The sequence below is a fragment of the Ursus americanus genome, chromosome 1 (assembly GCF_024610735.1).
Source record: "Ursus americanus isolate L20-20 chromosome 1, mUrsAme1.1.p, whole genome shotgun sequence".
Classification (NCBI taxonomy): Eukaryota; Metazoa; Chordata; class Mammalia; order Carnivora; family Ursidae; genus Ursus; species Ursus americanus.
This window is the reverse complement of record NC_142127.1, coordinates 55,637,845-55,659,880: the sequence shown is the minus strand read 5'-3', so window position 1 is coordinate 55,659,880 and position 22,036 is coordinate 55,637,845. Positions and strand designations below refer to the sequence as shown.

Genomic DNA, 22,036 nt, shown 5'->3' with positions numbered 1-22,036 from the left:
ACCAAGTAAATCATTTCATACATTATACTTACCACCTACAGTGTCCCTCTTTTTGTTTGATATTTTCATTTTCCAGGGATGGGGTCAGGGTTAGACTACAATTAGTGGGTCCCGATTCACTGCTGACAAGTTTCCTTTATCTTCATGACATGTTGCACAGCATGGCTTTAGAAATAGGCATTCCATATATGTAGGGAAAGACAAATGTTAGGACAACCAAGTGCACTATTGCCCCAATCCTTTCATCTGCAGGATGAACATCCCAGACCTAACCTGTGCTTTTAGACTGTCGTTGACCCAAGGTGCTGTGGCACAAACTGACAAAGATGATGATAATGCAGATTTGAAACCAAACAGTGACTCATCCAGTTCTCAACAAAAACAAAAAGCCTGCTAGGTTTTCCTGCCAGTCAAAAACTTTGATCAATCCTTATCTCTTAAAGATATGCTCTTAAAGGATTATTTCTATCAGTCAGGATATATATTTTTTAACAAACTGTCATTTTTTTTTTACTATATAGGAATTCCATATTTCTTCCTTTGAAGAGAGGCTTATCAAAGAAATTGAATACAGAATAATAAAGACTACATTAGAAGAACTTCTTGAAGAAGATGGAGAAGAAAAGATGGCAGTTGACATTTCTGAATCGGAAGCTATCGAAGCAGGATTTGACTTAAGAATCAAGAATTACAGAATTCTCGAGGGGATGGGTGTTACTTTTCATTGCAAGATGTCTGGATATCCATTACCCAAGGTAAAATATAAACATCATGTCTCCATGCTACAATAAAGATACAAACTGGTTACAATAACTATTTTATCTTAATTTTTTTCAATATGCATGATATCATTTGCAGATTGCATGGTACAAAGACGGCAAACGCATCAAGCATGGAGAGAGATACCAAATGGACTTTCTGCAAGATGGCAGAGCTAGTCTGCGCATACCTGTTGTTCTTCCAGAAGATGAGGGCATCTATACTGCATTTGCCAGCAATATGAAAGGAAATGCAATTTGCTCGGGGAAATTGTATGTCGAGCCTGCTGCGCCTCTTGCTGCTCCGACTTACATACCCACCCCAGAACCAGTGAGCAGAATCAGGTAAGCCCCAGAAGAATTTGGGTTGATTAAGATTTAAATTGTTTAAAACACAGACGTCCCAGTAGCAAGTTGTTATTGTGTGAGGGACAAAAAATAAATAAGTAAATAAAAATAAAGGCTAAGAAAGCACAGACACTTGCCATTAGCAATAGAGATGGTTGCCAGGCATTTTTATTCCTTGCCCCTGTGTAAGGTGAGCAGAGCATTTCCATTAGTGTAGCATGCTATTCATTCCGCCAGTGCTGTAACTAATGTAGTGAAAACTGTATAGGTTTCCTTAACACCTAATTTTACACGTTACCCTACTTTATTCAACAACCCTGCAATGTAGGTATTATTATTGCTACTATATTTATTACTACGTTGGAAGTGGGAGCACTTGATCTCTGTGAGCCTATGAAAATTATCTTAGTCCCCCCACCCCCGTAAGTGGTGGAGCCAGCCTTTGAAATCCAGTCCAAGCCAGTCTGGCTGCAATGTGTAGATAGGGTTTGGTTTTTTTTCAAATGCAATTTCTATGTTTTCCCTTCTCTTGGATAAAAAATTATATTTCTCCTTTTCTATAAATGTGTTCATTGATTGATTTAACCAATCAATATTTATTGAGATGTTTTGGCAGTCTAATCAAAAGGGCTGGTGACTAATTAAATGCAGGTGGTGAGGGAGAGACTATTAAAAATTGTTCCAAGATTTTTAAGACTGGGTACCTGGCTATGTTGAAGAACTACTGACTGAAATTGAGGTTATACGAAAAACATAGATATAGGGGCAACGATAATGTGTTCTGCTTTGGATCCCAGTGATTTTGAAGTGCTTTTTAATATATACATGAAGTCAGTTCTAAAATGATGTTAAGAAAGAGGTTTGTTTATTTTACTGTGCTTTCTCTATGCCTCATGAAAATATTCTCTTTTGCCTTTGTTTTTCAGATCTATCTCTCCACGTTCAGTGAGTAGATCTCCTATACGCATGTCCCCTGCAAGGATGTCCCCTGCAAGGATGTCCCCTGCACGGATGTCCCCTGCAAGGATGTCCCCTGGACGTAGGCTGGAGGAAACAGATGAGTCACAACTTGAGAGACTCTATAAGCCAGTCTTTGTGTTAAAGCCTGCTTCTTTCAAATGTTTGGAAGGGCAAACTGCCAGATTTGACTTAAAGGTCGTTGGTAGACCTATGCCAGAGACCTTCTGGTTTCACGATGGTAAGTATGATAAGCTTTTACTTACAAGTCATTAAACACAAAATTAAGTTTATATGTGTGTACAACACTTGAAAAACAATTATTTTTAATACAAGTTTTCCTTTTTACTTATTTTACAGGCCAGCAAATTGTCAATGATTATACCCATAAAGTAGTCATTAAAGAAGATGGTACCCAATCACTGATTATTGTCCCCGCAGCGCCCAGTGATTCTGGGGAATGGACTGTTGTTGCCCAAAACAGGGCAGGCAAATCTTCGATTTCAGTGATTTTAACTGTGGAAGGTATTTGCTCTTAAAAAAGAAAATACCTTATCACTTGGGCTATAAACAGGTATTTCAGTCCTACTCACTCTAACTCATAACCTTTCTCTTCCAGCTGTGGAACATCAGGTAAAACCAATGTTCATAGAAAAACTAAAAAATGTCAATATAAAGGAAGGTTCTCGACTTGAAATGAAAGTCAGAGCTACGGGTAATCCCAACCCTGATATCGTATGGCTGAAAAACAGTGACATCATTGTACCTCATAAATATCCTAAAATCAGGTATGTTTGCTTGAAAAGAATAAAACTAAGTTCATTATACAAATTCAGTAACCAAGGAAGCAATAACTTCTTCTGTATTGATTTTTTTTCACTTTTTTTAGAATTGAAGGAACCAAGGGAGAGGCTGCCCTTAAAATTGACTCCACTGTCAGCCAGGATTCTGCCTGGTATACTGCAACTGCTATTAATAAGGCTGGCCGAGACACTACAAGATGCAAAGTGAATGTTGAAGTTGAGTTTGCAGAGCCTGAACCAGAGAGAAAATTAATCATCCCACGAGGGACTTATAGAGCAAAGGAGATCGCAGCCCCAGAACTGGAGCCCCTCCATCTGCGATATGGTCAGGAGCAATGGGAAGAGGGTGACCTCTATGATAAAGAGAAACAACAGAAACCGTTTTTCAAGAAAAAACTCACTTCCTTAAGACTCAAGCGCTTTGGGCCTGCCCACTTTGAATGTAGGCTAACACCAATTGGTGACCCAACGATGGTGGTGGAATGGCTCCATGATGGAAAGCCACTTGAAGCAGCCAACAGGCTCCGTATGATCAATGAGTTTGGGTATTGCAGCCTTGATTATGGAGTTGCATATTCCAGAGACAGTGGTATCATTACATGCAGAGCTACTAACAAATACGGAACAGACCACACATCTGCCACACTTATTGTTAAAGATGAAAAAAGTCTTGTGGAAGAATCTCAGTTGCCTGAGGGGAGGAAAGGCTTACAGAGAATTGAAGAATTAGAGAGGATGGCTCATGAAGGTGCACTTACAGGTGTAACAACAGACCAGAAAGAGAAGCAAAAGCCAGACATTGTCTTGTTCCCAGAACCAGTAAGAGTACTTGAAGGGGAGACCGCCAGATTCCGTTGCCGAGTGACAGGTTACCCTCAACCCAAAGTCAACTGGTACCTCAATGGACAGCTGATCCGCAAAAGCAAAAGGTTCAGAGTTCGCTATGATGGCATTCACTATTTGGACATTGTGGACTGCAAATCATATGATACAGGGGAGGTCAAGGTCACTGCAGAAAATCCCGAAGGTGTGATAGAGCATAAAGTGAAACTTGAAATCCAACAGAGGGAAGATTTTAGGTCTGTTCTCAGGCGAGCCCCTGAACCAAAGCCCGAGTTTCACATACATGAACCTGGAAAACTTCAGTTTGAAGTACAAAAAGTAGATAGACCTGTTGATACCACTGAAGCCAAGGAAGTTGTGAAGTTGAAAAGAGCTGAAAGAATTACCCATGAAAAAGTATCCGAAGAGTCCGAAGAGCTGCGCAGTAAATTCAAGCGCAGGACTGAGGAGGGATATTACGAAGCCATTACTGCTGTGGAGCTCAAGTCTCGTAAGAAGGATGAATCCTATGAGGAGCTCCTAAGGAAGACAAAAGATGAGCTTCTCCACTGGACCAAAGAATTAACTGAAGAGGAGAAGAAAGTCCTTGCTGAAGAAGGCAAGATCACTATTCCAACGTTTAAACCAGATAAAATTGAACTGAGTCCTAGTATGGAGGCTCCTAAAATATTTGAAAGAATCCAAAGCCAAACGGTGGGCCAAGGATCTGATGCACACTTCCGGGTCAGAGTGGTGGGAAGACCAGATCCTGAATGTGAATGGTACAAAAATGGTGTAAAGATCGAACGCTCTGACCGAATCTACTGGTACTGGCCCGAAGACAATGTTTGTGAACTGGTCATAAGAGATGTGACTGCCGAGGACTCTGCCAGCATCATGGTGAAAGCCATCAACATCGCTGGGGAAACCTCAAGCCATGCATTCTTACTTGTCCAAGGTAATTTGAATGTCTTTGGTTTGATGGATCTGTCTCTGTTTATCCGTGAATATCCATTAGCATATTTCTTTTTATTTTCTTTTCCCATTATTCAAATTGTGAATTTAATTTAATATAATGTCTTTTTCTTCCCCTTTTCCTTGTAGCCAAGCAATCAATCATTTTCACACAGGAATTACAAGATGTTGTTGCTAAGGAAAAAGACACCATGGCAACCTTTGAATGTGAAACTTCAGAGCCATTTGTCAAAGTGAAGTGGTACAAAGATGGTGTGGAGGTTCATACGGGAGATAAATACAGGATGCACTCTGACAGAAAGGTTCACTTCCTCTCCATACTGACGATTGACACATCCGATGCTGAAGACTACAGCTGCGTACTCGTGGAAGATGAAAATGTCAAAACAACAGCGAAACTTATTGTCGAAGGTAGTACATAATCATTTCACTATTTAAGTTCTAAAGTCACCCTTAGGCTGTGATAAAATTAGCTTTGCAGTTTTCCTTTCATAAAAGGAATTATTTGGGATTTAGATATAAGCTCCAGAGCAAGATTCCTGAATTTATACCAGTAATTAAGAATATAGACAATTTGGATTTTTCCAAAATCAAGGTTATTTTGATGTCTTGTTTTTAAAATTTTATATTGAAATAAAATTCTGTGCTTTGAAAAATAATTTAGGGGCACCTGGGTGGCTCAGTCGGTTAAGCATCTGCCTTCAGCTTAGGTCATGATCCCAGCATCCTGGGATCAAGCCCACTTTGGACTCCCTGCTCAGTGGGGAGCCTGCTTCTCCCTCTACCTTTGCCCCTCACCCCCTACTCATGCTCTTTCTCTTTCTCTCAAATAAATGAATGAAATCTTTAAAATAAATAATTTAAATATAAAAATCACTTCTTTTTATTAAAAATTTATTTCTCAGTCCATCGGCAGGGAGATACTAAGAATATTCCTGATAGCATGGGGAACTTAAGAGAATTACAAGGAACTTTTTCTACTGTAAGTCTTGATGTAGAACTCTCCAGAGAAATTAACTTCTCTTTATCTTATGCCTCAGGTGCAGTTGTTGAATTTGTAAAAGAACTTCAGGACATAGAAGTTCCAGAATCATTTTCAGGAGAGTTAGAGTGCGTTATATCTCCAGAAAATATAGAAGGCAAATGGTATCATAATGGCGTGGAGCTGAAATCCAATGGCAAATACACAATTACATCTCGCCGTGGACGTCAGAACCTCACAGTTAAGGATGTGACCAAAGAGGACCAGGGAGAATACAGCTTTGTTGTTGATGGGAAAAAGACAACCTGTAAACTAAAGATGAAACGTAAGTCTTCCTGTTCCTTTTGGCCTGCACTGAATATCATCATGGCTTATCGATAAAGAAATGATCATAACGTTCTTTTTTCTCCCCATATTTCACAGCCCGCCCCATCGCTATCCTACAAGGACTTAGTGATCAAAAAGTCTGTGAAGGTGACATTGTCCAGCTTGAAGTGAAGGTCTCCTTGGAGAATGTGGAAGGTGTCTGGATGAAAGATGGCCAAGAAGTGCAGCCCAGTGACAGAGTTCACATTGTGATAGACAAACAGTCCCACATGCTGCTCATTGAAGATATGACTAAGGAGGATGCTGGAAATTACTCCTTCACCATTCCATCCCTCGGACTGTCAACCAGTGGGCGCGTCTCTGTCTACAGTGAGTGCAACTTACATATTTTTACGTGTACATTGTTAAGTGAGGTAGAGAACTTTAATAAGTGGGCATTTAAAACAAAATTCACATTCATAAATCTTTTATTTGCGTGTGTTGTTTTGCAGGTGTGGATGTGATAACTCCTCTAAAGGATGTTAATGTCCTTGAGGGTACCAAGGCTGTGCTTGAATGTAAGGTCTCAGTTCCTGATGTGACTTCTGTTAAATGGTATTTAAACGATGAACAAATCAAGCCTGATGATCGTGTACAAGCCATTGTCAAAGGCACTAAGCAGCGACTAGTGATTAACCGGACCCACGCTTCAGATGAAGGACCTTACAAGCTGATGGTTGGCAGGGTTGAAACCAGCTGTGATCTCTCTGTGGAAAGTAAGGATTCTTCTATTTAACTGATAAGTTAAGCCTTAAGCCTTCTCTTTTCCCAGTGTAATATTAACCAAGTGATTATTTTTTCCCCAGAAATTAAAATTATCAGAGGTCTTCGTGACCTTACCTGTACAGAAACCCAAAATGTGGTCTTAGAAGTTGAGCTGTCCCACTCAGGAATTGATGTTTTGTGGAATTTTAAGGACAAGGAAATCAAACCCAGTTCTAAATATAAAATTGAAGCTCATGGAAAAATATATAAGTTGACAGTTCTAAATATGATGAAAGATGATGAAGGAGAGTACACATTTTTTGCCGGAGAAAATATGACATCTGGAAAACTTACTGTGGCAGGTTGGTACATTTATCATTCAATTTAAATTCTTAGGTGGGGCAGTTGTTTTAATTTAAGAAATTGCGGCCCATTTCCTTTCAGATTCTCATCCATTTTCATTTCCGTGCTTATGCTGTTCTCGAAACCAGTATTTCCCTCAACACTGTCCCCACCATGTTCTTCTAGGCAGAACTACCTCAAATGCCATCTTCTTGTGAAGCCTTCCTTAATCTTCCCATCTGTGTAGGATCTTACTCCTCCAACCTCAGGATTATTTTATGTGTGTCTCTTCCACGGCCCTTATCATATACTTGTGTTATTCCCCATTTCTTCCTCTCACACCAGAGTATAAGCTCCCTAAATCTGGAATTGCTTCTTTCTCATCTGTGTTCTCCAACATACTGCACATGATAGATGATCAATGAACATTTGTTGAATTGAGCTTGATTGAAACTTTCCTACTCTAAAGGTGTATTTCTTTTTTTTAAATCGCTCGTTTCTTTAACTTTTGTTTCCTTTGTTCCCTTCATATTTGTTTTATGAACCCAATGACTATTTTAAAATATAAGTCAGTATATCTGTGTATCTCTTTCTCATGACATGAAGTAGACCGCACTCATTCAGCAGAAATCCCTTGCTTCAAAATGAAAAACCAAAGCATAAATCAATTGTCAAGAAAAAACTAGAAGTCATTCTTAATGTGTTTTGTTCATTGCAATTTAATTACTGAGGAGTTGAGCTATGACATTGGGATTAAATTGTAAAATCCATATGGGAATTGTGGGTCCCACTTTATGTGAAAGTTTCATGGCTTATACTTCATTACATTATAATATTTCCTCAGATGTTGTCTGAGAACAATATGAGCCCCTATGTGATTTCACTCAACATTTTTTAAGGCCCTACCATACGCAAGACACCGCTAGAAACACAGGACACAAAAATGAATAAGGCATGATATTTTTTTCTTGAAGAATTCACAATTTAAAGAGGGACAGATACATTAGCAAATAACTTGCTGAAAGAGTAATTTTTTCTGCCAGTGGTTAATGGCCATGGAGGCAATAGGGGGAAGCTTCATAAAAGAGATAACATATGTCAAAACAGTGATTTTGGGGGCACCTGGGTGGCTCAGTCGGTTGAACGGCCAACTCTTGATTCTGGCTCAGGTCATGATCTCAAGGTCCTGGGATCAAACCGTATATCAGGTTCCAGGCTCAGGGAGGAGTCTGCTTAAGGATTTCTCTCCCTCTCCCTCTACCCTGGCTCATGTGCATGCATATAACTCATTCTCTCTCTTTAATAAATAAATCTTTTTAAAGAAAAATAGTGATTTTTAGTGTATAAGAATCTCCAATCTTATAGAAATATTGATGACTGAACATTTTGCTTAGCACATCTTTTCCCAATCAAATATTAGACATATTTGCAGCAAATAATCCTTAGAAGACTTAAGTAGAATACTTTCGAAGGAGAAATTGAGTTAGAGGCCGTCCAGGTGGTATTGCTCTCAAAATTCTATATTAGCAGTTGCTTTCCCTTTGTAAAACCTTCCTGAGTCCAGTATTTTCCCTGGTTATCAGTAATGCGTACTAGAACGGGGATTTCTGTGATATGTTCTCAATATGGGTTAAGATAATTCTATTAAACATTTCAGATATTCAAAATCATGTTTTAAAATTTGGCATTTTATATTTAATTGTGCAAAGATTTCTTTTTTGTATAAATATATTTTTTTAAAGGACTCACACTTAAACTTCTCTTGTTCCAAAGGGGGAGCCATCTCCAAGCCACTCACCGACCAGACTGTGGCTGAATCGCAGGAAGCTGTGTTTGAATGTGAAGTTGCCAACCCAGATTCCGAAGGCGAATGGCTGAAGGACGGCAAACACCTACCACTGAGTAACAACGTCAGGAGTGAATCTGATGGCCACAAAAGGAGACTTATCATCGCTGCCACCAAATTAGATGACATTGGAGAATACACCTACAAGGTGGCCACCTCCAAAACATCTGCCAAACTCAAAGTTGAAGGTCAGTGATGTAATAACAGATTTATCTGTTTCACATCATATTGCATTCTTGATAGTTACCAGTTTAAAAGTCAATGGTATAACCATTCTGGGTGCCATAAATCTTGATTTCACAAAATCATTATAAACTTTCTAAACTTTCTAGGCCATATACCACAAGGTGCAAAATTGCTTTTAAGATGTGTTTCTGTGAAGAAGCCATTTCTTAGGTTCTAGCTCAGAGGAACAGCCTAATTAGACACTCTCATTCTCTGTCCCTCTTTTGCTCTTCACTATTAAGCTATTAGTATGCAGCTATGCAAACTTCCTCTCATTCAAATATAGAAAAATCGTTGTGCAGTGTACATTTCAAACTGGATCCCAGGTTTTCCTAAATAATCTCAAGGTGTCTTTTACAAGAGAGGCTCTGCATAACTGCCACATTTTTGATAACCGTTCTTTTGCAAGATGACCAGGTAATGATCTTATGCCAGGACTTCTTTTAGTTGACCATGTCATCTTTATTTCCTAAACCAATCATAAATTTGTCTTCAGCTGTCAAAATTAAGAAGACTCTGAAGAACCTCACCGTGACAGAGACGCAGGATGCTGTTTTCACTGTTGAGCTTACGCATCCTAACGTAAAAGGCGTCCAGTGGATCAAAAATGGCGTTGTGCTGCGATCCAATGACAAGTACGACATCTCAGTCAAAGGAACAGTTTACACTCTGAGGATTAAAAACTGTGCTGTTGTAGATGAATCTGTATATGGCTTCAAGCTTGGAAAGCTAGGAGCCAGTGCCAGACTACATGTGGAGAGTAAGTTAATTTAGAAACATTTTACAAGTAGCCAATGTATGGTAACCACTAAGTTAACCATATCACTGAATCGCTTCGACTTTCCTCATTAGCTGTCAAGATCATTAAAAAGCCAAAAGATGTGACCGCCTTGGAAAATTCCACCGTTGCCTTTGAAGTTAGTGTTTCCCATGACACTGTTCCAGTAAAATGGTTCCACAAGAATGTGGAGATTAAGCCAAGTGACAAGCACAGGCTGGTCTCAGAAAGAAAGGTGCACAAACTGATGCTGCAGCACATTTCCCCCTCGGATGCTGGGGAATATACAGCCGTGGTGGGGCAGCTGGAATGCAGAGCTAAACTTTTCGTGGAGAGTAAGTATTAGCTCCTTACGGCATTTCCCGAGATGATTCCCATGTGTTCATTCATTGGTTGGTTGGTTGGTTTCATCCATTTTTTAAAGATAAAATATATTAACTGAAGTGCTTTTTGATTTTCCTAAGCATTACATATTACAAAAACCATGAAAAACATTGAGGTACCTGAGACCAAATCTGCCTCCTTTGAGTGTGAGGTGTCCCACTTCAATGTCCCTTCCATGTGGCTGAAGAATGGCGTGGAGATTGAGATGAGTGAGAAGTTCAAGATAGTGGTGCAGGGGAAACTCCACCAGCTGATCATCATGAACACCAGCACAGAGGACTCGGCAGAGTACACATTTGTCTGTGGCAATGACCAAGTCAGCGCCACCCTGAGAGTCACCCGTAAGTAAACAAACAAACAAAAATTGTATCAAATACTTGGTAAACTCATTGTTATTCCATATCCCACTCTTTTCCTTCCTGACCAGTTAATCCACTCCGAAAATCCTTGACTGAAACATCGACTGCGTGTTCACCCTGAGTTAGGCACCAGCATCTCCACCTGGATAAAATTTTCTGATTAGAGTAGCCTTTCAAGGCTACCTGTAAAGATGCTCTACTATCTATCACTAGCTCTTTCTGTTCCTTGGTCCCTTGGTATAGTCCTGTGGGGGGAACCTGGAAGATAGCATAGCTCATACCCCTGAACTGTAATCGCCTTAACAGACATACTAAACACATTCCTCGTTTTCACTCTGTGCTTGATATGACTCACATCATACTGACACGAAGTCTTCTTGGGTGTGTTTCCTTCCCCCTTTGCAGCAATCATGATTACATCCATGCTGAAGGACATCAATGCTGAAGAAAAAGACACCATTACCTTTGAGGTAACGGTGAACTATGAAGGCATCTCTTACAAATGGTTAAAGAATGGTGTGGAAATCAAATCAACTGACAGGTGCCAGATGAGAACCAAAAAGCTCACGCACTCACTGAATATCAGGAATGTTCACTTTGGGGATGCAGCTGAGTACACCTTCGTGGCTGGAAAAGCTACCTCAACAGCCACCCTTTACGTGGAAGGTATGGTGTCATAAATGTCTTACCCATAACACGAAATGTCAAACACACCATGTACGATACTAATCAGTGCATCAATTAATGGGAAAATAAAATGTGTATCTGTGTAATGAAGTATTGTGAGCACTAAAAAGCAAGTGCTGAAACGTGCTACCACATGGGTGAACCTTAAAAACCATATGCTAAGTGAAAGAAGCCAGTCCCAAAGGACCACATATTGTATGATCCCCTTTATAGGAAATGTCAGAATACACACATCTATAGACAATAGATGGGCGCCTAAATCTGGGGGGAGACAGTAGGAGGGGTCTGGAGGGTGGTGACTAAGGCCTGTATGGGCTTTTGGGGTAATGAGAATATTCTAACATTGATTGAAGGGGTGGTTTGCCAACTCTGACAATACTGAAGCCCCTGGACTGAGTGCTTTGAGCCTGTGGATCGCCTACTCCGTGAGTCATGTCTTAAAGCCATTAGAAAGGTTAATTTTTGTACGTGCTGTTTTCTAGCTCGCCACATAGAATTTCGGAAACACATCAAGGATATTAAGGTTCTTGAGAAGAAGCGAGCCATGTTTGAGTGTGAAGTTTCTGAACCTGACATCACTGTTCAGTGGATGAAAGATGGCCAAGAGCTGCCGACTGTGGACAGGTCACTTGTGTTGCCTGGCTACGTTCTAGTAATTCCCAGTTTGCTTTGAGTCACCATTCATTAAACTTCAATTTCCATTTCATCCACAGAATAAAGATACAGAAGGAGAAATACGTCCACCGCCTGCTGATCCCCTCCACCCGGATGTCTGATGCCGGGCAATACGCAGTGGTGGCAGGAGGCAACATATCCACCGCTAACCTCTACGTAGAAGGCAGAGACGTCCGCATCCGAAGTCTCAAGAGGGAGGTTCAGGTATCGTCTACGTGCTGAATTTGGGAGACGTCATCGAGAGCCCGTAATCCATAGTTTGAGATTTTAATTTTTTAACCTCAACATTTTCTAACCACAGTCCTCCAAAGAAAGAAAACAGCTGATCCCTGCTGGCTTAGACTCTCAATCTGACATCAATTTAGTCACAGTTTTCCCTCACTTAGGGAAATAGTGTGTCCTTAGCAGCTGTCTAGATACTTTAATTAAAGCAGCTGTAGGAACTTCACTGTCTCATAAATGGCCACTGGCCAAGCAGCACGAAGCGGATAGAGCTCAGATGTACGTCGTGGTGCTTACACGGCAGCTGGCACTCAGGGAAGGTAGGACAAGGTGGCGTTTCGTCAGATAGCTTCTATTGTGGAGAGGCAGGGACTTGGCTGGGAACGCTTCTTCTGAGGTCCAGGATTGAGCAGAAGCTGGGTTCCTAGCAAAGGTACCAAGCCAGACCCCTTTGCTCTCTACTCCGTGTGCAGGGCTTGTTCTCATGGGTGCCTGTCTTCCCGAATGTGGAATGGAGGGAACATGTTAGGAGAAATATTGTTTGAATTCGGATTTATCGTATAGCTCATCTGAGAAGAACCGGGCACGACAGGCCTTGACTACATAGTGAAAAAGCCTTCAGTGAGGACGCCGATGACCTGAATATGTCTTCTGTCCTTTACTGTCCAATTCTGAACCTGATTGCCTCACTGTTAAAAATGAGGCTAATGGTTTCTACCTACCCCAGGAGGTTCTTGTTCATACCACATGAAATCAGATTAAATAGTAAAAGAGCTTTGTCCAAAATAAAAAGCCCACAGATATGAGGTGTTGTTATTTCTGTTATGACTAGTTAAAAAGCAAACATTTAAGGATTCAAGTCATGGTCTCTTTGGGGTGGTGTCTCTCCTCAGTGCAGGTGTTAGCAGGATTCTCTTAGAAGAAGTTAGGGTACCATTTGTCTAAGGAGATGCAGGACGAATTAGAATGCACTTCACCCAGTCAGCTTTTTCTATCATAATCTATAGGTTTGGCATGCTCTTGAAATGAGCAGTTTTAGAAAAAGGTTAAAACCAAAAGGAAAGCAGGACTTCAGTTCTCTTTTTATGTTCCTCCACCAAAAGGTTATTGAGAAACAACGTGCTGTCGTTGAGTTTGAGGTCAACGAAGATGATGTTGATGCCCACTGGTATAAAGATGGCATTGAAATCAATTTCCAAATTCAAGAACGACATCAATATGTGGTGGAGAGAAGAATCCACCGGATGTTTATCTCTGAGACCAGGCATAGTGATGCTGGTGAATACACCTTTGTGGCAGGAAGGAACAGGAGTTCTGTTACTCTCTATGTCAATGGTAGGTAGACATATTAATGTATTTTGTGGATCCATCTGGAATAATCCTCCCCTTTAAGTTCCTAAAGTGCTGATAGTTCTGGGCAATTTCTAAAGAAGCCATACTACTCATATGTTTGCAGCTACGTTTATGTTCACATTATATCTGGATAAAGGGACAGCGGCTATTAGAGACTGTAAAGATGTCATTTCCAGAAAGTGCCTAATGGCAAATCATCATTTAGTTGGTCAACACTATTGAGTACCCACTGTATGTCAGTTATCACAGCCCCTCAGTGGGTTTCTAGATACAGCATTCAGCTGGTTCAGCTGGTCAAGTTTTCTGCCCTTGGCGCCAACTGTTTAGGTGCTAGTAGTGCTACCGAGCCCCAGGGGCATTTCCAGCCTCTAGTGCGGAGTGCCTGGGAAAACCCAGAAGTCCTCTTTGAGACCCCAGAGGGCGTGGAGAGCCACAGGCGATGTGGAGCTAGGTTTTCTGTGCCCCAAGCCCTACGGCCAGAGGCTCTTATTCCACATGCTGCCAAGTCCGCCGAGGAGTGCCTTGAAACCACCCACTTTCCTCATTAGAAAGCTTAGAGCTGAATTTGAGGCTGACCTAGAAATGAGACTAACCTGAATGCACAGAGAAGGACTGTCCATCCCTATTTTAATCTTGAGTCTACTCTGAACACATACCCCAGAAGCAGATGAAAGAACACTAAGAATAATCTCAGTTTAATAAAAATGAGCCATATTGCCAACATTCCCTTAGTCCCTGGAAGACCAAATCATCATGGTATCCAGTTCTTATTATTTCTAGATTTGTGGTAGAGAGACTGAGACACAGAGAAGTAAAGGTCAGAAACCACCCAGCCTTACAGAAGTCCTTTCCCCCCATTTATGTGTTCCATGAACTACCCAGTTCCCCTCAGTCATCACAACACTGAGAAGATGCTTTAATTAGCATAGCAAGAAAGTGAGGTTTTTGGGTTTTTTGGTTTTTTTTTTTTTTAAGTCTAATTGCCTTTAAGTAGATCTGGAATAACATTTATTCTTTATTCATGCTCGGTGATTGTAGTTCATTGGCATCTAAATATAAAGAAATGACTCTGACATATACACAAATACTTGCAAAACAAACAGACCTAAAGGTGATGAACCACCTGGCCACATGGTTTGCCCAAATGATAGAAAATAGGCAGTGAGTGGCAGCCGTCCTGGCTTTCTTTAGGGTACCGGCCATTGCGACACCCCCATGCAGACCCCAACAGGGAGAGGGGTGATCACATTATGTTGACAAGCTCAACACTCTCAGCAAGGCCCCCTGACCAAGCCTCAAATACCAGAAGTATCTTTCTAAATTTATTCTATTTGAGGACAAGATTCCAAATGTTTTCTTCCTTGTTAGCATAAAGAATGTTCTCATATTCTGAGGCAAGTAAAGCCATCACAATTCCAAAGTTTGGTTTCTGGCTGCCTCACCCCTAGCCACAAATGAACGTAGGCTTTCACATGTCCTCCGTGTTTTCGCACTTCCTCACAAGCGTTGGTTTTCATTCACTCCCAGCTCCGGAGCCGCCCCAGATTCTGCAGGAGCTCCAGCCCATCACTGTGCAGTCTGGCAAGCCTGCCCGCTTCTGCGCCGTGATAGCCGGCAGACCGCAGCCCAAAATTGCCTGGTACAAGGAAGAGCAACTGCTTTCCACTGGCTTCAAGTGCAAATTTCTTCACGATGGGCAAGAGTACACACTTCTGCTCATCGAAGCCTTCCCAGAGGACGCAGCTGTTTACACCTGTGAAGCCAAGAATGACTATGGAGTCGCCACAACCTCCGCTTCGCTCTCAGTGGAAGGTAGAAACGCCTTGCTACTTCTCAGCTTAGCATAAAGCCTGAGAAACCTGCTTTTGGTTCTCCCACTGCATTTCTAAATACAGTTTGGAGCCCCTAAGAGTAGTTTGCTACCCCACTTTTAGAAAGTGCCCTGCTGCCAGGTAATTAAGATAAATCAGCACACTCCACTCTGCGACGTCTGTAAGTGACTTGATCATGACCAGTCTTGTGGTCCCTTTCTTTAGTTCCAGAGGTTGTGTCTCCAGATCAGGAAATGCCAGTTTATCCTCCTGCCGTCATCACCCCCCTTCAGGACACTGTCACTTCGGAGGGACAGCCAGCCCGTTTTCAGTGCAGAGTGTCTGGAACAGGTAGGTTTATGAGCAAAGGTATCATTGCTAATATTTACAAAGAATGATCTGAGGCAAGTTTTCTCATCTTTCCCTCAATCACGAACACCTCTCATGCATAATTTGACTTTAAATGGGAATTTTGCAGAAGAATTATGAATAAAAGAATAGGCCATGTTTTCCACTATTGAGTGTATACCTGAAAATGGTTAAGGTGGTAAATTTTATGTTATGTGGGGTTTTTTTGTTTGTTTGTTTGTTTGTTTTTTACCACAATACAGGAAAAAAAAAAACTTGATCGGTATTTTCCAGTGTTCAAAAGATGTCATGTTCCCTGAGATAACTTTTCTTCTCTCTTGAAAAAAATACAACAAAAACTACAATTGTTATTGTTATATTAATCATCCTGTTATCTACATATATTTCAAGAGAAGAGTCTCTATGTAAGACATTATTCAGTCGATAGACAGTGCTTGTGAGGAAAGGTATACTCCTTTGGAAGGCAGTAGCCTACTGCATCAAAAGTAGGGGCATTATAATCAGAGGTTGGATTTGAACCTAGGCTTCACTGTGTGACCTTAGGCAAGTATAAGGTTTCTCTGGTTCTCTTTCCTTCATGAATAAAGGAAGGATGTGTTGCGTTTAATCTTAGAATGTACGTTTCACGAGGGCAGGGACTCTGTCTCAGTACCTAGAACTTCTTGCCTAAAAAGGCAGTAGCTACTGGAAAGTACGATCCTTGCAGCAAGGGTGGGTCCTTGTCCTAGAATAGCTTCACAGATCGTGTACACTCAATAAGTGATTGTTACTTGGACAAAAGAATGATTATCAAATGACTAATACCAATCAGGATTATTTCAGATAACGCACACCAGTGCCTAGCATAATGCCCATCATGCAGCGACCCCCGGTCCGTTCGCTCTTCTACTCTTTAATAGGGGCACGCTTGCCAGATACCCCCAGCCCCTCCCCACAACCTCAGGAGGCCAGTCTTCGTAGAATGAGACAAAAGTTCACAGCCACTTCAGGCCGATGACGATTGTAAACTTACCTCAGATAGGGACAAGGTAGGTCAACCTTACCCCAAGTGAAAGTCACTCTCTCATTTTCCTTGGCCTTTACGTACGACCAAAGGGAAATTCTTAGAGCTTGGGCTTTTCACAGCATTCGTAGTAAGTGTGGGTTTTTTTTTTCATTATTCTTCTTCCATTAGTTTATGACTTAATCTCTGCATTGCCATGAGCCATTTTCCTAAACAAGTTCGTATTCAGTTGACTTTCTACGACCTGATGATTTCTTCCTGTGAAATAGAGATGCTGATCTAGAAACCAAATGGACCTTTTTGATTTTTATGAACATAATTAAAAGATATTATGTATGTAAAGTACCTATAGGCATGGCTGGCAAGTGACTAGTACTTTAATACGTTAATTTTATTATAGCCATAGAGGGGAATTATATAAACATAAAAGCCTGGTATTGGGTGACCGACATAGACAAACGTCATAGACTTTGTGACTTCAAAGCAGAGTTTGAGAAATACTAAATATCAAGAAATATGGACTGATTTGATAATATCTTACTAACACAATAAAGAAAAATACATTTTAATATCAAATTCACTAAAGTCACACTAAATAATTTATCCTCTCGTTGAACTTGTAGAGGAAAATTTTCAAATCAGTATACATATATATGATTATCTAAAGCAGAAGTCTTTATATAGCACTTTTCAGTTTATAAATAATATAGTTTTGCTTTTAAGGTGTCACAAAAATATGTTCAAACCTTCTACAAGACTCCAATTGGGGTAGAAAGAGAAAAATATCTTTTCTATACGACTGACATCTTCAAATGTTTAAATGGACTTTACAAATTAGTGGGTTACTAGCTCTTTATGTGTGGTACTGTTTATACACATACAGAGGTTTGAGCATCCTCTTGCAGACAGGTTTCCTATATGGCAAAAATTAAGTTTATTAAGTAAAATGCCCTTTTAAAAGCTTACCAAATGGCACAAGTTTCATGCCCCTGTGACTGAATGTATTTACACAACTTCCTCTGACCTGGTACTACTCTAGGAGAACAAATTCAGCCCTGCCTTCTAAATTGGAAAAAATTATGAGTCTTCAGAAATGTTTTTGGAACTCAGTACTCACTTAAGCCTGAAACTTGGTTGGCCTCTGCATCTAGTGGAGCTTTTATGAGAAAGTGTTGCCTGTTGACGGTCTCTGGTGCCACCTACTGGTGGAAAAGCAATTTAGAAAAGTAGAATTTTAAAACGAACTAAAACTAACTTTTTGCTAGTGTTTATTCTACGGATAGTATCATTTGGCGGCTTACTGAGCAACCGCTAGCTAAATAAAATGATAAATAATTAGTCTAGCAGTGATGGATGCACATTGTGTTGTAACAGCCTATGTACTCACTGCCTTTGCAAGACAGAGAGAGATGCATGGACTGGGCATTGAAGAATCAACAGGATCATTGAACACAATGGCGTTCTAGGCAGAGAATGACATTTACAAGTCATAAAAGCCTGCAAGAGTGCTTCATGTGCTGGAAATGACAAGTGGCTTGAGTATGGTTGGAAAGTGATGTAATAAGTGGAGGAGAAGGCCAAAAAAGAAGGCAAGGGCCAGATCCTAAAGGTTTTGGTGTTCTATGCTTAGGATTTGAGATTTTGTCTTATTTGCACTGAGGAGTGACTTAAGGCTTTTTAAGCCTCTAGGTAACATGGTCAGGTTTGCTTTTCAGAGACAATACTGCGATAGTGAAAAGAGGAATGGACAGATGTGGGAGATGAGGACCAAGGGAAAGGCCATCCTGATAGGCTTGGAGCATGCTGATGAGGCCCTCAACTAGGGGAGTCAGGAGGAAGAAGAGTGTAGATTGTGGGAGAATTCAAGAGGTGGAATGAAAGGAATTTAGGGACCAAATACAATGGAGTGGTGGAAGAGTGGAATGGCCTCACAGAAACCAAAAGAAACCAGTGACCCACACTGAGACTGGTAGCCCAGTCAGAAGCACCAAGTCCGTTACCAAGAAAGGTCTCACCTTTTAGCTCATTTATTGTTGGCAGTGTATGCCTGTCCTAGGGCTTCATTCCATTCACCGAAGGAAGAAGTTATTGCAGGAATATGCTGAGAACCCCGTAAAGAGGTGGACACACTCTTCATCATTCCATCTCCATCGAGGTTTAGCAGACAAGCTAAATGGTTGTAGAATGATTGTTAAATTCCATGTGATGGTGTTACCTATTATATTACATGGCCCTGTCTTGGGGCAAATTATTAAAGGCACTGATGATCCCTTGGGGTGGTTAAACAGTCTTGCTTTGATGACTGACTTGTGCCAGTGGTTTATAAAGCCCTTCCCATGTATAAGTCATTTAATTCACACAACAGGTTTTTTTTTTTTTTGGTTGTTTTTGCAATGAAGAGCTCATGAATTATTATGCATCTCATTTTACAAATGAGAAGACTGGTCCAGAGAGATTAAATGATGGGTCTAAGGTCACACAGCTGGGAAATTGTGGTATCAGGGTTCCATTTTCTACTTTACCTTGCTACCGAAGGAAGAGATTTGTGTCTTTAGAAGGAGAACCTTTTATACACAACTACCATCATGGGCAGGAGGGAAACCTTCACAAACCAGTGTTTGTGTTAAAATGCAAACAAATGCCAGCTGAATGGACTAGTAGAGAATCCCCCCATGCATGGTGTTGCGATAAGGAAGTGAAACAGTGATCATACTCCCAAAACAAGAAGTCTTGGGTTGTGGCTTTTAAAACTTGTGACTAAATTTAAATTCACTCTTGACTTATAGGGTGATTGTTTCGATAGAAGTGTAAGATTTTTTTAAAATTCACTTCACCTTCAATTGTAACAACATCATGTTATTTTATCTCTGCTTTGGGGTTATTTTCAACTCTTTAGGTGAAAAAAAGCTAGTTTTATCATTATTTATTATTACTGCTACTTTGAAAAAAGCCAAATATATCTAAGATGCCCAAATTCCATGACTCTTTCTTTCAGTTTTAAAAATTATTTTTTGCTGTGCTAAGACCTTTTCAATGCTTGTTCATTGGTAATGAAAATAGAGAAATTTTGTCTTCAGCCTGTAGGGTGTCTGTTTTAGACTTCTGGGAGTGTTCATCTTTTCAGCTCTCTTTTTGATTGATCTTTCTGCCCCCCAGGAGCACAGATTTCCCTCACTTCCTGTCCTATTAGGCGACCACTATCCTAGATCAAACCCATCACGATGACTGTTCGTTAGGATGATCTTTTCCTCAAGGTCACTATGTCAAAACCTTGTCCCTGTTTCCACAGCATGATCTGCAAGTGGTTAAAAATAATATAACTAAAATTGTAAAATTTCAAACATTACAACCAGCCTATAAGCTGGATTTTTCTGGAATCATCTTTCCTTCTTAAAGATGACAAGAAATTCTGTAAAAGCAGATGTGGCATGCCTCAAAAGAGAAACATAATGTTATGAAGATAAATATGAAATGTAGTCACCAATATAATCAGTATTGTGTTTGCAGGTAAAAATATCCACCACTTTTTGTGATTTAAATATCTTCTTTTTTCCTTTTGTGATGCAGATCTAAAAGTGTCTTGGTACAGCAAAGACAAGAAAATCAAGCCATCTAGGTTCTTTAGAATGACTCAATTTGAAGACACTTACCAACTGGAAATTGCTGAAGCTTATCCAGAAGATGAAGGACTTTACACTTTTGTTGCTAATAATGCTATGGGTCAAGTATCAAGCACAGCCAACTTGAGACTGGCAGGTACAGTAAACAACCTTAAGAACCACATTTAAATATGGCTCTAATCTCACAATGTCAGTAACAACCACTAAAGATTCCATGTAAACCATCGTGGGCCCTACCGTTCTCTTTTAATGCAACTCATTGTTTCCATGTTTTATGCCACATTCTCACTTTCCATTTGTCCCATCTCATTATGAACCACAAACCATCATTTCTCACTTTGCCCTGCTTCGTCTTTATAATGTTTTGTAACGTATTGCTCTCCTCACCAGCTTTCATGCTTTCTGATCAGCATGTATCAGAATGGAGAGAAACATGCTAAAGAAAGAGGTAGAATTGTTTTCTCATTTAGTGAGGATGAAAATTTAAAAAAAAAAATTGTAATGTAAGTATTACTATCCCCCCATTGTCTTGACACAATTCTGATTTCACAGAAGCTACAGAGGATGATTCCAGTTCTGTATACCAGCTAGGTGTATTCACTGTTATTCAAAGAATGCCTGAAGGCTGAGAGGCCCAGTGCTAAGATGGTTTAGTGTTTCTGATGCTTGGGGCTTTTAAACTGCCATCAGAAACACTTACCTGGTAGTAGAGGGCACTTTGTTTCTAAACAAGATTACAGTATTTTTATATAGTCAGACTGATTTTGCTGAGCTAATTTAGTCTATGTATTATTAACTATGTACAAATATATACAGATTGAGGGCAGCTCTGGTTTTTCTCTTAATTTTAAACACTTACTATAATAGATATTTTCTTAAAGTGGTTTACAAAATAGAAAATGTAATTTTACAACCAGAGGGGGAAAAAATAAAAACAGAAAACAGGAATACCTAAAACAAATTGTGTACGTCACTACTGCCTTCACAAACAATACAGTGAACTTTCTTGGACTATTTATGTCTCGACTTGTTTGCCTGGAAAGTGGAATGAACGTGTGTGACTTGGAACCAGTGGTGGCAGACATTGACAAGACGTTAGGATTGGACTGGATTCTAGTCCACCATTGAAATTGGCAACAGATCTGTAGACAACTCCAAATGAGTTCTGGTTTCAGTGCAGGCTAAGACATTAAAGGTCGGCATGCTTCTTTTCAGGACTTAGCAAATTTGAAGAAATTACATCAGACTCCCAATGGCATGTCTCTTCATCAGTTTCATTTAAGAAGGAGTCCCTTGGCCAAAAGCCCATCTTCATCCAGCCTCTATCAAGCCTCAGGGTGCACAGCGGGGAGACAGTCAGATTTCATGCAAGGGTTTTTGGCATTCCCAAGCCAGAAATCCAGTGGTTTCATAACCAGCAGCCAATTCTACCAAGAAAAGATGTAGTTTTCCATTTTGAGGAGTCCACAGGCATGGCTTTACTGCTTATAGTTGATGCTTACTCAGAGCATGCTGGGCAGTACTCTTGCAAAGCCGCCAATAGCGCTGGGGAAGCCTCTTGTGCAGCTCCGCTCACAGTGACTCCAAAAGGTAAAGCTCATCTTGCTTTAAAGACTTGGATTTGCTTCATATCTCCTACCCCCACG

General features: G+C 40.4%; 1 protein-coding gene across 3 annotated transcripts in view; it reads left to right on the top strand.

Moving 5' to 3' along the window:
- TTN (titin) overlaps positions 1–22,036 on the top strand; it is a 268,971-nt gene that overhangs the window by 27,371 nt on the left and 219,564 nt on the right. For all 3 annotated transcript variants that reach the window (XM_087861792.1, XM_087861790.1, XM_087861796.1), the window contains exons 23-44: positions 522–755; positions 859–1,103; positions 2,033–2,304; positions 2,424–2,588; positions 2,683–2,851; positions 2,953–4,646; positions 4,793–5,074; positions 5,704–5,970; positions 6,069–6,341; positions 6,464–6,727; positions 6,818–7,078; positions 8,832–9,092; positions 9,626–9,889; positions 9,982–10,242; positions 10,372–10,632; positions 11,056–11,316; positions 11,820–11,961; positions 12,051–12,216; positions 13,338–13,569; positions 15,115–15,399; positions 15,624–15,749; positions 20,338–20,526. In XM_087861792.1, coding sequence (XP_087717918.1) covers positions 522–755; positions 859–1,103; positions 2,033–2,304; positions 2,424–2,588; positions 2,683–2,851; positions 2,953–4,646; positions 4,793–5,074; positions 5,704–5,970; positions 6,069–6,341; positions 6,464–6,727; positions 6,818–7,078; positions 8,832–9,092; positions 9,626–9,889; positions 9,982–10,242; positions 10,372–10,632; positions 11,056–11,316; positions 11,820–11,961; positions 12,051–12,216; positions 13,338–13,569; positions 15,115–15,399; positions 15,624–15,749; positions 20,338–20,526 — 6,574 coding nt within the window. The remainder of the gene's footprint in view (positions 1–521; positions 756–858; positions 1,104–2,032; positions 2,305–2,423; positions 2,589–2,682; positions 2,852–2,952; positions 4,647–4,792; positions 5,075–5,703; positions 5,971–6,068; positions 6,342–6,463; positions 6,728–6,817; positions 7,079–8,831; positions 9,093–9,625; positions 9,890–9,981; positions 10,243–10,371; positions 10,633–11,055; positions 11,317–11,819; positions 11,962–12,050; positions 12,217–13,337; positions 13,570–15,114; positions 15,400–15,623; positions 15,750–20,337; positions 20,527–22,036) is intronic.